The following is a 16,566-nucleotide window of genomic DNA, read 5'->3' as shown; positions in this document are numbered from 1 at the left end:
GAGTAGATAGATGCGAGGAATTATATACTGTATACAATGAGCTGTTTGTATGTGGCTGCTATGAAATTGAACTGTGTTTGAGCGCGATTAGGGGTGTAATTCATTGCGCAGATTCTGTTGAATAATGTTTCTTAAACAGAAGCAAACAGAACGGGGATAAAGATACCAGAATTTGTCCAATAGAAACTGTCGTTTGCCACTGTTGGACTAATGATTACACCCTAGATCAGCTAGGTGCAGGCAAAAGTGTGTAAGGCGGTATTGAAGTGTCAGTGTCTGTCACCTTGATTACTAAATATTATATCGACCTGTGCACCACCTACATGGTAAACGTTCATTCATAGGCTAGGTTGTAGCAACCTCATAACGGGTACGGGCAAAATTCAAGTATAGTATGATGTAGTAGCCTAAACCTATCGATGTTACATTGAGCTGGGTCAATGGAATATGAATGGCAGTCATCCAATATGATATATCCAATATAAATAAGGCCATGTTCATGAAAAAATGTATCATCCTTCCTCATCTTAAACTGTACCGACAGCCACAGATTGAGACACAAAAAGTATCTCTAGCTTAAACGGATGGATTTTAATTAATGGGGATTTGTTTTATTATGTTACTTAGATTGATGTACGGGTGAGTCAATAGACTTAAGGATTAAACTTTTGAACTTGAACTTTTGTTTCTACAAAACGTGCGGCGTTTTCACATATGCACCGTTTTCACATATGTTGATACTGGTATTGTGTTGGAGATAATGAATATGTGATTGAAAAGTGATTGAGTTGCCCTTTAAGTCTAACGTAAGAAACTGCAGTGTCTGAACACAAGATGGTGTCTTTGTGATTCAGTGGTGGTACCTACTGGATGATCGTGACCGTCCGTTCATGAAGATGTTGAGGAACTTCTTAGAGAAGTGCAAGTTCGCCTCCGGGGTGGAGTCCTCTGACACACAGGCGATGGCTTCTCTCCTCACCCTTCCCACTCTCGCTCTCTCCTCCTCCTCATCCTCCTCCTCCCCCTCCTCCTCCTCCTCCTCCTCATCCTCCTCCTCCTCTTTCTCTTCTTCCTCTTCCTCCTTATACTTCTCCCCTATGGCCGACTCATACGGAGACGAGACGCAGTTGTCGTAGACGGTCGCAGAGTTGCTGTCGTCGCTGTAACATTGGTAACACTGCCGCAGACTTACCAGTTCGAGCTGCGCGTGCTCGTCCACAACGAGTGTGTACTTCACAGAGTCGTAAGACAGACCACTCGCATCCGAGCTCATCAAAGTACTCGTGGGGGCACCACAGCCACCACGTCCCAAATTCTGCCTGCCTCCCACAACCCTTACCCTCTCATCCTCACCCTCTACCCCAAATGTCTCATCCTGGGCATCTACATACTCCGCTCCTGCCCCTGCCCTCACCATCGCCCCTGCTCCTCCTTCCCTCAGGCCGAGGTTCAGGGCTAAGCCTGGGGGTTCCCTGGGGGGGGCGGTAGAGGGAGGGGTGAAGAGAACCTCCACATAGGAGGCATAGGAGGGAGGGTGCACATACACCTCGTCCTCCTCGCAGATGGAAGGGTTGGTCCGATCAGGCAGAGGCTGGTAAGGGGGCGGGCCCTCGGTGTCAGAGCTGATTGACATGTGTCCGTGCTCTGGCTGCTGGGACAGGAATGGGTAGTCCTGCTCGGAACGGTGCACGGGAGTCAGATAGATCTCCTCGGTGGGTTCTAGGCGTACATCTGTGTGATAGCGGATCTTCTCTCTGTGTGTCCCCCCTTCGCCTTTCCCTGGGGGGCCCAGAGGTGCGAGTGTGTAGTTTTGGGGAGGCGGGGGTGCTGGGGGCTTCTCCGGCAGTTTGGAGCGTGTCCCCGCTGTGGAGCTGTGGGTGTGTCCAGAGGTGTGTTTGTATCTGCAGGGAGTGTCAGTGGATGTGCCGCGGTCCTTGGTCTGCGTCCCACCTCCCTGCTTGTCCTCGTCGCTTAGACAGCTGTGCTCATGGGGAGAGATCAGCCCGCCTGGGGGAGGGAGACAGACAGAGACCCAAGCATACACAGACGTACATACAAGACACAGGCATACAGACGTGCAGGCACACAGACGGACATACAAGCAGACATACATACAAGAAGACACAAAACAGACATATCCACACATGTACACATTAACATAGAAAATACACAAACACACACAAGGGCACATAGCATATATCCTAGTGGTTAGAGTGTTGGGCCAGAAACCGAAATGTTGCTAGATCGAATCCCTGAGCTGACATGGTAAAAATCTGTCGTTCTGCCGCTGAGCAAGGCAGTTAACCCACTGTTCCTAGGCCGTCATTGTAAATAAGATTATTATTTTTTTGCCTAGTTATATAAAGGTTAAATTAAAAATAAAACAGATGGTAACTTATGCAGCAGTTCACGTGCAAATACAGACTAACATGCACAGACAATTACACACAAATATCAGAAATGTATAGTTGGTTTGGTAACACTGGGATTACACTCTAAATCCACGTTACTCATCATGTTCAGTGGGCAGCAAATAGAATGTGATTGTCCTAGTACGTCATAATCCACTGTCAAAAACCATTAGAGCCTTGCAGGGATGCTGTCACTGCTATCAGAAGACACTAATACATGCTTTGAGAGCAATGTATAAAGATATTTTAATAAATTCAGTTATAATTACAACCATTACTAATGATTGGGGGTGTGAAGCAATGAAGAGAGTCAGATATTGTCATTATAAGGAGACAAATGTAAAAAAAAAAAAAAAAGAGCAAGTAGTTGGCCAATACAGAAAATTGTACCAGGAAGTGGCATTGGAATGGAGAACTATATTTTTCTAGAGATATCTGATCAAGAAAACAGCAATATAAAGCATCAAACCAAATTGGTACTAGTGGACCTAAAGCAGACACGGTTATATATTAGAGAGACAGATGTAACTTCAAAAGAACGGTTTATGTGTACCTGCCCTATGTGCTTCAAGAATAAAAAGTCAACCATTTTCTATTTGATTTTGTTATCCTTTCTGTCCATACACATTTAGTGACAGCTGAGGTAATAGAAGCTTCATAGTTGTGCAGCATTGGCCATCTTTTTAACATCTGAGTCGGCGGTGCTAGTCGGTAACTCAACACACTCTCTGCTAGTTTTACATATACTGTAGTTCAGAGAGGCCATTCTAATTCATCCAGACAGATCTTGGACAATGTTAAAATGGATGAAAGGAAATATGTTTATAGTTCTAGGGGCAGTGGTTGATTCTGCAGTTACTGCTTTGTTTCCTAATTATATCTACTAAATCAGCAAAATCAGCAACCCCCCAAAAGATTAAACTGGTGGTACGAGCCAGCAGTCTCCTGTAAAGAGAAGTGGTGGTGGAATAGCTTACCTGTTTTGAGGGGGGAGGATGAGCGCGAGACCTTCTCCTGCCAGCTGTACTTCTTACCAAATGAGTTGTTGTTTAATGTGTCCTGAGAGGGCAAGAGAAAACGGTAAAAAAAGACAGAGATGAAGCGAGAGAGAATGACACGGCAAAAGAGAGGGAATGGAGAGATTGTGAGTGAGAGAGATTTGGATGCACAAAGTCAATGTACACAATCTCTTTCTCTACCCTGCCTCTCTCTCATTCACTGACTCACTCACTTTCACACAGACAAGGCTTTTATTCTGTTGAATGACCAGGGAGTCTTTTGTCTGTGCTCCGTGGTGTGCATTTAAAGGGACCCAATGTCCCTTTTCCAAGCTTGTGAAACACAAGCTGGGGGGCCAACAGCTCCCCAGTCTTACATCCAGAAAAACCCACTGGTTCCCCTCATCTCCCTTCTCTGGTTTGGGGTAGAATGTTCTGTCTGTCTGTCTGTCTGTCTGTCTGTCTGTCTGTCTGTCTGTGTCTCTCTCTATCTCTTGTTTTATTTGCATGGGAAACATATGTTTACATTGCCAAAGCAAATGAAATAGATAATAAACAAATGATCAAAAATAAAGAGTAAACATTACACTCACAAAAGTTCCAAAGGAATAGACACAAATTCGAATTTAAACTGAGTTTAAAATGTATTTGGCTAAGGTGTATGTAAACCTTCGACTTCAACTGTACAATGAATCAACAGAATCACTAGATTAAAGACCCACTTTGTAGAATTTAGCTATGCAATTTTATGGTTTCCAAAATGTCTAAAATTGTATTTATTTATTTGATTTATTTCACCTTTTATTTAACCAGGTAGGCTAGTTGAGAACAAGTTCTCATTTGCAACTGCGACATGGCCAAGATAAAGCAAAGCAGTTCGACACATACAACAACACAGAGTTACACATGGAATAAACAAACATACAATCAATAATACAGTAGGAAAATCTATATACAGCATGTGCAAATGAGGTAGGATAAGAGAGGTAAGGCAATAAATAGGCCATGGTGGCAATTACAGTATAGAAATTAAACACTGGAATAGTAGGATGTGCAGAGGATGAATGTGTAATTTGAGATACTGGGGTGCAAAGGAGCAAGATAAATAAATATATAAATACAGTATGGGGATGAGGTAGATTGGATGGGCTATTACAGATGAGCTATGTACAGGTGCAGTGATCTGTGAGCTGCTCTGACAGCTGGTGCTTAAAGCTAGTGAGGGAGGTAAGAGTCTCCAGCTTCAGAGAATTTTGCAGTTGGAAGGAGAGGCGGCCAAAGGAAGAACTGGCTTTGGGGGTGACCAGTGAGATATACCTGCTGGAGCGTGTGCTACGGGTGGGTGCTGCTATGGTGACCAGTGAGCTGAGATAAGGCGGGGCTTTACCTAGCAGAGACTTGTAGATGACCTGGAGCCAGGGGTTTGGCGAAGAGAATTCAGTTTGTAACACAACAAATCAAATCAAATCAAATTGTATTAGTCACATACACATGGTTAGCAGATGTTAATGCGAGTGTAGCGAAATGCTTGTGCTTCTAGTTCCGACAATGCAGTAATAACAACAAGTAATCTAACCTAACAATTCCACAACTACTACCTTATACACGCAAGTGCAAAGGGATAAAGAATATGTACATAAAGATATATGAATGAGTGATGGTACAGAACGGCATAGGCAAGATGCAGTAGATGGTATAGAGTACGGTATATACATATGAGATGAGTACTGTAGGGTATGTAAACATAAAGTGGCATAGTTTAAAGTGGCTAGTGGTACATGTATTACATAAAGATGGCAAGATGCAGTAGATGATATAGAGTACAGTATATACATATACATATGAGATGGGTAGTGCAGGGTATGTAAACATTATATTAAGTGGCATTGTTTAGAGTGGCTAGTGGTACATTTTTACATAATTTCCATCAATTCCCATTTTTAAAGTGGCTGGAGTTGAGTCAGTATGTTGGCAGCGGCCGCTAAATGTTAGTGGTGGCTGTTTAACAGTCTGATGGCCTTGAGATAGAAGCTGTTTTTCAGTCTCTCGGTCCCTGCTTTGATGCACCTGTACTGACCTCGCCTTCTGGATGATAGCGGGGTGAACAGGCAGTGGCTTGGGTGGTTGTTGTCCTTGATGATCTTTATGGCCTTCCTGTGACATCGGGTGGTGTAGGTGTCCTGGAGGGCAGGTAGTTTGCCCCCGGTGATGCGTTCTGCAGATCTCACTACCCTCTGGAGAGCCTTACGGTTGTGGGCGGAGCAGTTGCCGTACCAGGCGGTGATACAGCCCGACAGGATGTTCTCGATTGTGCATCTGTAGATGTTTGTGAGTGCTTTTGGTGACAAGCCGAATTTCTTCAGCCTCCTGAGGTTGAAGAGGCGCTGCTGCGCCTTCTTCACAACGCTGTCTGTGTGGGTGGACCAATTCAGTTTGTCCGTGATGTGTACACCGAGGAACTTAAAACTTTCCACCTTCTCCACTACTGACCCGTCGATGTGGGTAGGGGGGTGCTCCCTCTGCTGTTTCCTGAAGTCCACAATCATCTCCTTTGTTTTGTTGACGTTGAGTGTGAGGTTATTTTCCTGACACCCCACTCCGAGGGCCCTCACCTCCTCCCTGTAGTCCGTCTCGTCGTTGTTGGTAATCAAGCCTACCACTGTAGTGTCATCCGCAAACTTGATGATTGAGTTGGAGGCGTGCATGGCCACGCAGTCGTGGGTGAACAGGGAGTACAGGAGAGGGCTCAGAACGCACCCTTTGGGGCCCCATTGTTGAGGATCAGCGGGGTGGAGATGTTGTTACCTACCCTCACCACCTGGGGGCGGCCCGTCAGGAAGTCCAGGACCCAGTTGCACAGGGCGGGGTCGAGACCCAGGGTCTCGAGCTTGATGACGAGTTTGGAGGGTACTATGGTGTTAAATGCTGAGCTGTAGTCGATGAACAGCATTCTCACATAGGTATTCCTCTTGTCCAGATGGGTTAGGGCAGTGTGCAGTGTGGTTGCGATTGCGTCGTCTGTGGACCTATTGGGTCGGTAAGCAAATTGGAGTGGGTCTAGGGTGTCCGGTAGGGTGGAGGTGATATGGTCCTTGACTAGTCTCTCAAAGCACTTCATGATGACGGAAGTGAGTGCTACGGGGCGGTAGTCGTTTAGCTCAGTTACCTTAGCTTTCTTGGGAACAGGAACAATGGTGGCCCTCTTGAAGCATGTGGGAACAGCAGACTGGGATAAGGATTGATTGAATATGTCCGTAAACACCCCAGCCAGCTGGTCTGCGCATGCTCTGAGGACGCGGCTGGGAATGCCGTCTGGGCCTGCAGCCTTGCGAGGGTTAACACGTTTAAATGTTTTACTCACCTCGGCTGCAGTGAAGGAGAGCACGCAGGTTTTGGTAGCGGGCCGTGTCAGTGGCACTGTGTTGTCCTCAAAGCTAATGGTTGTTTTCTCAGCTGTCTTTACAAAACCCAAAGGTAACACGGAAGAAAAACTAACCCTACAGAAATATTGGACATAGAAAGGATCTTATCAGACGTGGTTTCAATAAGAACATATTTGTGTTTTGTTAAGTCTTCATTTATACATGATATATTTTTTATCTTATAGATACAGGCAGACAAACATAGTGCCTTCAGAAAGTATTCACACCACTTGAATTTTTCCAACTCCAGATTTTGTGTAACGTTTTTAAGAAGCAGTGTCACATAATCATGATGATGCACAACAAAAATCCTATATATTGAAATCTCTTAGTTGATATGCAAAACATTTTGAGACTGTATCAACCAACAGTGGACTAATGGAGAAAATACCATAAGATAGTCATTGACTGGACTTTTCCTTAAGGGCCTATGTATTTTCAATATTTTGTTCACATACAATCTAATCACGAAGTTGGATATCTTTTCCTTATATTTCTGGCTGCCTCCCCCCTTCCCTTCTAAGTTCAAGCTTGTGTACTTGTCATATACACATGACATACAGTAGATGGAGTACACAGTGGAATATCATTCTAACCTGCAGGTTCACCTCTCCACAATGCAACAACAATAAAACAAATAAGTAGTTAATTCTTGAAGCTAGGGGGCAGTATTTTGATGTTTGGATAAAAAACGTTCCCAAAGTAAACTGCCTATTTCTCAGGCCCAAAAGCTAGAATATGCATATAATTGGCAGACTAGGATAGAAAACACTCTAAAGTTTCCAAAACTGTCAAAATATTGTCTGTGAGTATAACAGAACTGATATTGCAGGCGAAAACCTGAGGAATGCTCAATGCTCTACCTATGTTTTCTAACAGACAGCTTTGACCAACTACAGTAACTATGTTGGTCTATTGCACTTTCAACAATGTGTAGGCAGTTTGCTTAGGATTCAAACCTTTTCAAACAGCCTAATTCATACTCATCTTTGTTTGTCTTTCAATAGTACTATTTGCGTGAAGGATGTAAAGACAGTTGAAAGATGTCGACTGTTGCATTGGGAATGTTCTGTCCAAACAGTTTTTTATATGATGCCCTTTTCTTTGAATATCATATGATGAAACCAAATATAACAGGGATACGAGAGGAGTTTGTCCTAGCATGGGCCCTGTACATACTCAGGTTGTATAACTGATGTACAATACATTTGACACAATGGTTACGATACAACATGCTTGTATACTTATTATTTTGTGCAGAAAAATGTATCACAACCGTTCCATCAAATGCCTTTTAAATCAGCCTTCAAGGGATTGTGCAACAAGGGAGCGCTCAGGGGCAATTATTACTTATGACAGCTAATAGACAGACAGACAGACAGACAGACAGACAGACAGACACTCTTACTTCTCCCCCATCAGAGTGGGAAAAGAAATCAAGCACACACAGTGGATGTTCCTTCTGACAGCCTCTGCTCGAGTGTTGGTGTATGTGTCGCTCCATCTCTGACCAGCATAACTTTCTACCCTAGTTCTTATTTCTGCTACTAATGAAAAAACACATACATACCTCACAAGCTCACATTATAGTGCGCTCATGTGTGCACACAAATATACAATATAATATCTTTAACAATGTACCTGGTAGGAACAGCACAAAATTGCACGTCATGCAATGCACGGCTCACCATCCAACTCTGCACTCACGCACTGTACAAAATATATGAACCCCCCCCACCAGACACAGTAAGTTGCTAGCTAGTACTGGCGGGAATTCTTTACAACCAAAATGCACAACCAATATTCTCCAAAAAACATTGCATCTTATTTGTGATGTTCAAATAACATTTACAAACAAATGTATATAAATTGTACACTTAAATCATCACTTGGGAGTATAAAAATCACTTTTGATGTACAGTGCTTTGCAACCAACAACTTACCGCTGGTTTGGTGCTTGTTCACTGGGACGATTCTAATGAAACATCCTCCCTCGTAAGCAAGCTACGCAAACCAGCCAATAAGATGCCATGTTGAGTAGGTGACGGCAAGACAAAACTAAAACCAAAAACCCATTGGCTTAACAATAAAGTGGCAAGGGGAATCACCAATAAAACCCTGTTACACACACACATCCACCCCATACTCATGATACTTCTTCCAACTGAAACAATAAATTCACAGGGTCATGACATGAATGTAAGCTAGCTGTATTTACAGAGAACAAGAAACAAACATACACACACACACTGTCACACACACATACCCAGCAGTGGAGGTTCCTCAGAGGAGAAAGGGGAGGACCATCCTCAGCGAATTTCATAAATTTAAATAGTGGAACATTGAAAAAGTTATCCTTTTTAGATAAAACTACACAAAATATATGAATGTCAATAAATGATTGATTAAAACACACTGTTTTCCAATGAAGGTCTACAATAGCCTCAACAGCACTATGGGTAGCACCATGGTGTAGCCAGAGGACAGCTAGTTTCCGTCCTCCTCTGGGTGCATTGGCTTCAATACATAACCCAGGAAAGAAACTCATGGTTCTCACCACCTACCATAGACTTAACCTGTTGGGGATGGGGGCGCTGTTTAGACTATTTATGCTAATTTGGCAAATTTTTTAAACGGCTTCCCATAAAATCCTTGATCGTACAATATGCATATTATTGTTATTATTGGATAGAAAACAGTCTATAGTTTCTATAGGAGTTGAAATTTTGTCTCTAAGTGGAACAGAGCCCATTCTACAGCAATTTCCCTGACATGGAGTCAGATTTGAGAAATGTTGGCCACTCTTCTGAAGTCAGTTATAAGGGCACTGTCGTTGCTATGACTATACGGACACTTCTTACGTCTTCCCCTGGATGCCTTTACGTGATGACGATTCCAACGGGGTCGATTGCGCGTTCACAGGCCCTACAAATGAAAAAACCCTGAAGCTAGTCATTCTTTGGGAGCTGCGTCATGAGCCTAGAGGACACCAGCGCGCACCTGTTCCAAGCGTTAGTTTAGCCTGTTATATTTCTCCGGTCATCTTTTCACTCGTTATAGGAGTTAAAAACATCATAAGGTAGTTAATTTAAAGCGTTTTATAGCAATTTATATCCGTTTAGTGCGATTTTGGGACATTTATTTTTGCAACGATGTGAAAAGTTGGGCACGCTTTTCAGTTCATCCCGAACGCAGTTGACATTTCCACATGGCAAGAGGACAGCTTTCCACCAAAAGACGATTTCTCCCAAGAAAGGATCCTTTGCCCAAGATACTGATGGAAGAACAGCTCAAGGTAGGACATTTTTATTATGATAAATCGTGTTTCTGTCGAAACATTTTAGTGGCTTAGGACGCCATGTTTTTTGACGTAGCTTCGCTTGGCGCAAACTGTATTGAAAAGTAAGGATAAATTAAAAAATGTAATAACGCAATTGTATTAAGAATTAAATTGTCTATCAATCCCTGTCCACCCTATATTTTTTAGTCACGTTTATGAGTATTTATGTATAAGAGTAGATCACTGTCTAAGTGGCGCAAGGACTTTTTCTTTACCAGCTTGTCTACATTTCACATTGTCTAACCATGATTTTGGTGGCTAAATATAAACATTTTCGATCAAACTGTATATGCATGTTGTAATGTGATGTTACAGGAGTGTCATCGGAAGAATTCTGAGAAGGTTAGTGAAAAAATTAATATCTTTTGGCGATGTTGACTTTTATCGCTCACTTTGGCTAGAATCAATGCTGGGCTGCTAATTGCTATGTGCTAAGCTAATATAACGATTTATTGTGTTTTCGCTGTAAGACACTTAGAAAATCTGAAATATTGTCTGTATTCACAGGATCTGTGTCTTTCGATTCGTGTATGCTGTGTATTTTTACGAAATGTTTGATGATTAGTAGTTAGGTAAACACGTTGCTCATTGTAATTATTCTAGTCCATTTGTGATGGTGGGTGCAATTGTAAACTATGCCATCTACCTGAAATATGCACTTTTTTCTAACAAAACCTATCCCATACCATAAATATGTTATCAGACTGTCATCTAATGAGTTTTTTTGTTGGTTAGGGGCTATAAATATCTTAGTTTAGCCGAATTGGTGATGGCTACTGGTGTTGGTGGACAAATAAAAGATGGTGGATTATGCTAATGTGTTTTTAGGTAATAGATGTACATCTTTACATATTGTGTCTTCCCTGTAAAACATTTTAAAAATCGGACATGTTGACTGGATTCACAAGATCTGTGTCTTTCATTAGCTGTATTGGACTTTAATGTGTGAAAGTTAAATATTTTAAAAAAATATTTTTTTTGAATTTCGCGGCACTGGTTTTTCAGTGGGGGGGGGGGGGTGTGCCGCTAGCGCCACGCTGATCCTAGACAGGTTAAACAGTAATTCTGACAACTTCCGGAGAAAGTCCTACAACCTATCAGAGCTCTTGCAGCATGAACTGACATGTTGTCCACCCAATCAAATGATCAGAGAATGAATCTACGTTGAACAAAAATATAAATGCAACATGCAACAATTTCAAAGATTTTACTGAGTTACCGTTCATATAAGGAAATCAGTAAATTGAAATAAATTCATGAGGTCCTAATCTATGGATGTTACATGAATGGGAATACAGATTAGCATCTGTTCATCACAGATACCTGAAAAAAGGGTAGGGGTGTGGATCAGAAAACCAGTCAGTATCTGGTGTGACCACAATTTGCATCATGCAGCGCAACACATCTCCTTCACTTAGAGCTGATCAGGCTGTTGATTGTGGCCTGTGGAATATTGTCCCATGCCTCTTCAATAGCTGTGCGATGTTGCTGGATATTGGTGGGAACTGGAACACACCGGTGTAACTACACTCTACATTGTAGCGGGTTTACTAAAGCATTAGTTCTACATAACTATGTTGACTATGATGCTAGCTAATATGGTGACAATGTTGTAGGCTGTATTTAGTGGGTAGCAGTTATGATATGAAGGTTTGGCTTGGAAAGGTATTTTCGCCTGGTCACAGATAGCTGATGTGTTGTGCACTGAAGTCCACAAGCAAAGGGAAAAGGTGAGAGGTGAAGAGTGCGTAGACGCAAGAAGGAATTATACAATGGGAAAAGTGATCATGCTGTTTGTATCTGGCTGCTATGAAAGTGAACTGTGATCTGGGGTGAATTCATTCCGCCAATTCTGTTGAAAAACTTTTCTTAAACGGAAGAAAATTGAACGAAATGGGGATAAACATATCTGGATTTTTCAAATAGAAACTCTCGTTTGCAACTGTTGGACTAACGATTGCTCCCTAGATCAGCTAGATGCAGGCAGTGTGAGTTGAGTGTTGAGTGTGTCACCTTGATTGAAAAATTGTATCTCGATCTGTGCACCTACGTTGTAAACTTTCATTCATAGGCTAGGTCAGGGTTTCCCAACCGAGGGTAGGCGTACCCCTAGGGGTACATGGGCAGTCCCCAGGGGGTACGTTGGTGGATTTTCAAAAATGTGAAGAAAAAAAATATTCGGAAAAATATTATTCCAAAAAATATGTTCAAATTATTTCAGTCTTTATAGGTAGGAGAACATTTACTGAGGTCACTGGTGTGAAATGTAGTTAGTTTACATTTATAGGCCTGTTTTTTTTTACTTTGGGTGCGTGTGCATTGCTCTGTCTACCTGGCCTCTGTTCGCTCAATGGTTGATCCTCTGCTCGCACCAAGTTCACGTGATCCTTTGCTCCGTGCACTAGAGTGCCTGCTGCTGTTATTCTAACAGAAATTATCATTGATAAGACAAATCATTGATAAGACAACAGTGGACGCACTGAAGATGGTACCATTTTCAAATAACATGATGTATTGTAGGATCGATGACATGGGCGTTGATATCGTAGATCAAGTGGTGGAAAATGTAAAGAATTCTGGTCCATTTTCTCTGCTATTGGATGAAGCCACTGATGTCAGTGGGGTAGCCCAGTTGATTGTGTTTGTGCGATTCAAAGGCATTTTGGAAATGAATGAGCATATTATTGTCTGCAAGTTGATTTGCAGACAAGATTATGCTCATTCAGCCAATCTGTTAATTTCTGCGCTCTTACAGTTACATAGTATGATTCTAGCCGCAATAAGAAAACACACTAAGGCAAGACCAAACTCTTCTTTGCTAATACCTGGTGGTAAAATAGATATATCCCCTAATAAGTACAGGTGTGGGGCCTCTGTGATAGCCTGTCCCACCCATTCCTCAAGCTTTTTAAGAACCTCCTTCAAAAAAGAGAGCACCATGGGCGAGTCCAATATAGCATGCAGAAAGGTACCTACATCACCCTTGCATTTCCAGCATAAACTATTTTGCAATAAACCCACTTCATGTAATCTAACTGTGGTCCAGTAGTAGCTATGAACAATCGTATAATGTGTAAATGTACCCCTTGTATCCCTGGTACACCACCCTACATCAGAAACAAAATTCCATACATCCTCCTCAATGTTACAATTAAGATCCCTCTGTCAAATCAACCTTAAATTCTCCCAGTTTCCATATTGTGCATATGAGACTCTTTTATAAAACACTGAAGCAGAGTGTGATATTCCTGGTAACATGAAATATTGTTCTAAAAACATTTCATCTCTCTGGAGGTTAATTCTCATAAGAGACCCCATGCTGCTCCTTAGTTGTAAGTATTTCCAGAAATATCCCTTATCTGGCAAATAACATTTGCCCTTCAGGTCCTGATAGGACATAAGCACTCCTTTCTCATATATATCCCCTAGTACATGCAGGCCTTGTCTAAGCCATACCTCCAAGATAAATTAATGTTTTCCTATGCAAACCGATGGGTTGTGCCACATGGAAGAATATTTTTGTTTATACTGGGAAATTCCAAACATCTTATGAATCTTAACCCATACCTCTCGGGAATGTTGTAGAATTGTGATGAGGCCTCAATAGGCTTAAACGGGGCTGTGATAGACCATCCCAAATGGGAATCATAATTGCCCCAGTGTCTGGCCAATTTGGCTACTTCAAATGATATGTTTTATAGTTCTACATTGGGTAATGCTAGTCCTCCTTTATCCCTTGGAGCATATAACTTGTTCACATTTATTCTGTTTTTTTCCCCCCATCCCAATATATTTATTAACTTCTCTAGGGTAGGGGGCAGCATTTGGAATTTTGGATGAAAAGCATGCCCAAATTAAACTGCCAGCTACTCATCCCCAGAAGATAAGATAAGCATATTATTAGTAGATTTGGATAGAAAACACTCTGAATTTTCTAAAACTGTTTGAATCATGTCTGTGAGTATAACATAACTTATTTAGCAGGTGAAACCCCGAGGACAAACCATTCAGATTTTTTTTTTTTGAGGTCACTCTCTTTTCAATGATTTTTCATTGGGAAACCAGATTTCTAAGGGACACGCTAAGGGACATGCTTGCAGTTCCTACCGCTTCCACTGGATGTCAACAGTCTTGAGAAATTGGTTGAGGTTATTCCTTTGTGCAATGAATAAGTACGGCCATCTTGAATGAGAGTCACATTAAGTGTCCTGTTAGATAGAAGCGTGTGAGCAGAAAGCTGGCTACAGTTGGTTTTAATCCTGTATTGAACACAGATCATCCCGTCTTCAATTTGATCGATTATTAACGTAAAAAAATACCTAAAGTTGTATTACAAAAGTAGTTTGACATTTTTTGGCAAATTTTACAGGTAACCTTTGAGATATTTTGTCGTCGCGTTTGAGCAAGTTGGAACCTGTGTTTTTCTGGATCAAACGCGCCAAATAAATTGACATTTTGGATATATATCGACAGAATTAATCGAACAAAAGGACTATTTGTGATGTTTATGGGACATATTGGAGTGCCAACAACAGAAGCTTGTCAAAGGTAAGGCATGAATTATATTTTTATTTCTGCGTTTTGTGTCGCGCCTGCAGGGCTGAAATATGCTTATCTCTCTTTGTTTACAATGGTGCTATCCTCAGAATAGCATCATATGCTTTCGCTGAAAAGCCTATTTGAATTCTGACATGTTGGCTGGATTCACAACCAGTGTAGCTTTAATTTGGTATCTTTCATGTGTGATTTAATGAAAGTTAGATTTTTATAGTAATTTTCATAATAATTCATTTGAATTTGGCGCTCTGCATTTTCTCAGGCTTTTTGCCAAGTGAGACAGTAGCGTCCCACCTAAACTCAGATTTTTGGATATAAATATGAACTTTCCCGAACAAAACATACATGTATTGTGTAACATGAAGTCCTATGAGTGTCATCTGATGAAGATGAAGATGTTTGGTGTGCTTTCGTCGTAAAACCTTTTTGAAATCGGACACTTTGGCTGGATTTACAACAAGTGTATCTTTAAAATTGTGTAAAATACTTGTATGTTTGAGGAATTTAAATTATGGGATTTCTGTTTTGAATTTGTCGCCCTGCAGTTTCACTGGCTGTTGACAAGGTGGGACGCAACCGTCCCACATACCCTAGAGAAGTTAATCATTTGATTGTACTGCTTAAATAGTGGGAGGGAGAAATGGTCACAGGGAGCATCATGGATACATAATTAAACTGTTGGGCCACAACCATTTGAATAGTATTTATTTTACCCCATAATGTAAGATTAAGCAGCCTCCATTTATCAAGAGTATTCTTTATTTTTTGTAGTAGTGGCATCATATTGATTTGCATGATATTCTGTGGTTCGTTGCTCAATTTTATCCCCAGGTATTTCATCCCTGATGGCACTCATTTTATCTGTAATGAAGTAATTTCAACAGGACAGAATTTGGATACAGGCATAGCCTGTGAGGACTGCTGCTCTTGGATTGGAGTACAATACCTTAACCCACTTGATAAATCCAGGGCCAAAGCCAAACTTCTCAATGGTAAATGTCAAAAAGCCCTACTCTACCCTATTGAATGCCTTCTCCGCATCTAGGGAAAGGGCTGCCACCTGAGTATCCTCTTTTGGACTCATGAGGTGAAGCAAATGTCTAAGATTGTCTGTGGAGGTTCTACTTTTTACAAATCCCACCTGATCTGTGTGAATAATATGAGGTAAAACCTTCTGCAGCCTTATGGCTAGTACTTTGGAGAGCACCTAACAATACTTGTATTCCCACACCAAATGGCAATAAGTAAAAAGAATAGAGAAGAAAAATAAACAAAACTGACATTTTAGGAAAGCCAAATTGTCATTTCACAGTGTCTTTGTGATAGTGTGTCACACAGACTCTGTCCCATATAGAACTCACCGGCCAATATATGTCACACCCTGGCCTTAGTATTCTTTGTTTTCTTTATGTTTTTTAGTTAGGTCAGGGTGTGACATGGGGAAGGTATGTGTTTTGTAATGTCTAGGGGTGTTGTATGTGTATGGGGCAGAGTAGAGTAGTGGTGTCTAGTTATGTCTATGGCTGCCTGGATTGGTTCTCAATCAGAGACAGCTGCCATTCATTGTCTCTGATTGGGAGCCATATTTAAGGCAGCCATAGGCAGTAGGCTTTTGTGGGGTGTTGTCTATGTTGAACGTTTGTTGCTTGTCTGTGCACTTACGTTATTTAGCTTCACGGTCATTTGTTGTTTTGTTAGTTTGTGTATAGTGTTCGTTTCGTGTTTTTTCTCTCTTCCAAAATAAAGAGATGTATTTTGCACACGCTGCGCCTTGGTCCTCTCTCTCTCACGAAGACGATCGTGACAATATAGCTATGTCATCCATGCCCTTATTTATT

At 41.6% G+C, this 16,566-nt stretch overlaps 1 protein-coding gene across 2 annotated transcripts in view; it reads right to left on the bottom strand.

Moving 5' to 3' along the window:
- LOC129854015 (C-Jun-amino-terminal kinase-interacting protein 1-like) overlaps positions 1–16,566 on the bottom strand; it is a 113,555-nt gene that overhangs the window by 25,004 nt on the left and 71,985 nt on the right. For both annotated transcript variants that reach the window (XM_055920611.1, XM_055920612.1), the window contains 2 exons: positions 3,389–3,470; positions 868–2,007 (listed from right to left, as the gene is read on the bottom strand). In XM_055920611.1, the coding sequence (XP_055776586.1) occupies positions 868–2,007; positions 3,389–3,470 (1,222 nt within the window). The remainder of the gene's footprint in view (positions 1–867; positions 2,008–3,388; positions 3,471–16,566) is intronic.

Source organism: Salvelinus fontinalis, chromosome 4, assembly GCF_029448725.1.
Source record: "Salvelinus fontinalis isolate EN_2023a chromosome 4, ASM2944872v1, whole genome shotgun sequence".
NCBI classification, from domain to species: Eukaryota; Metazoa; Chordata; class Actinopteri; order Salmoniformes; family Salmonidae; genus Salvelinus; species Salvelinus fontinalis.
This window is presented reverse-complemented; position numbering and strand designations above follow the sequence as displayed.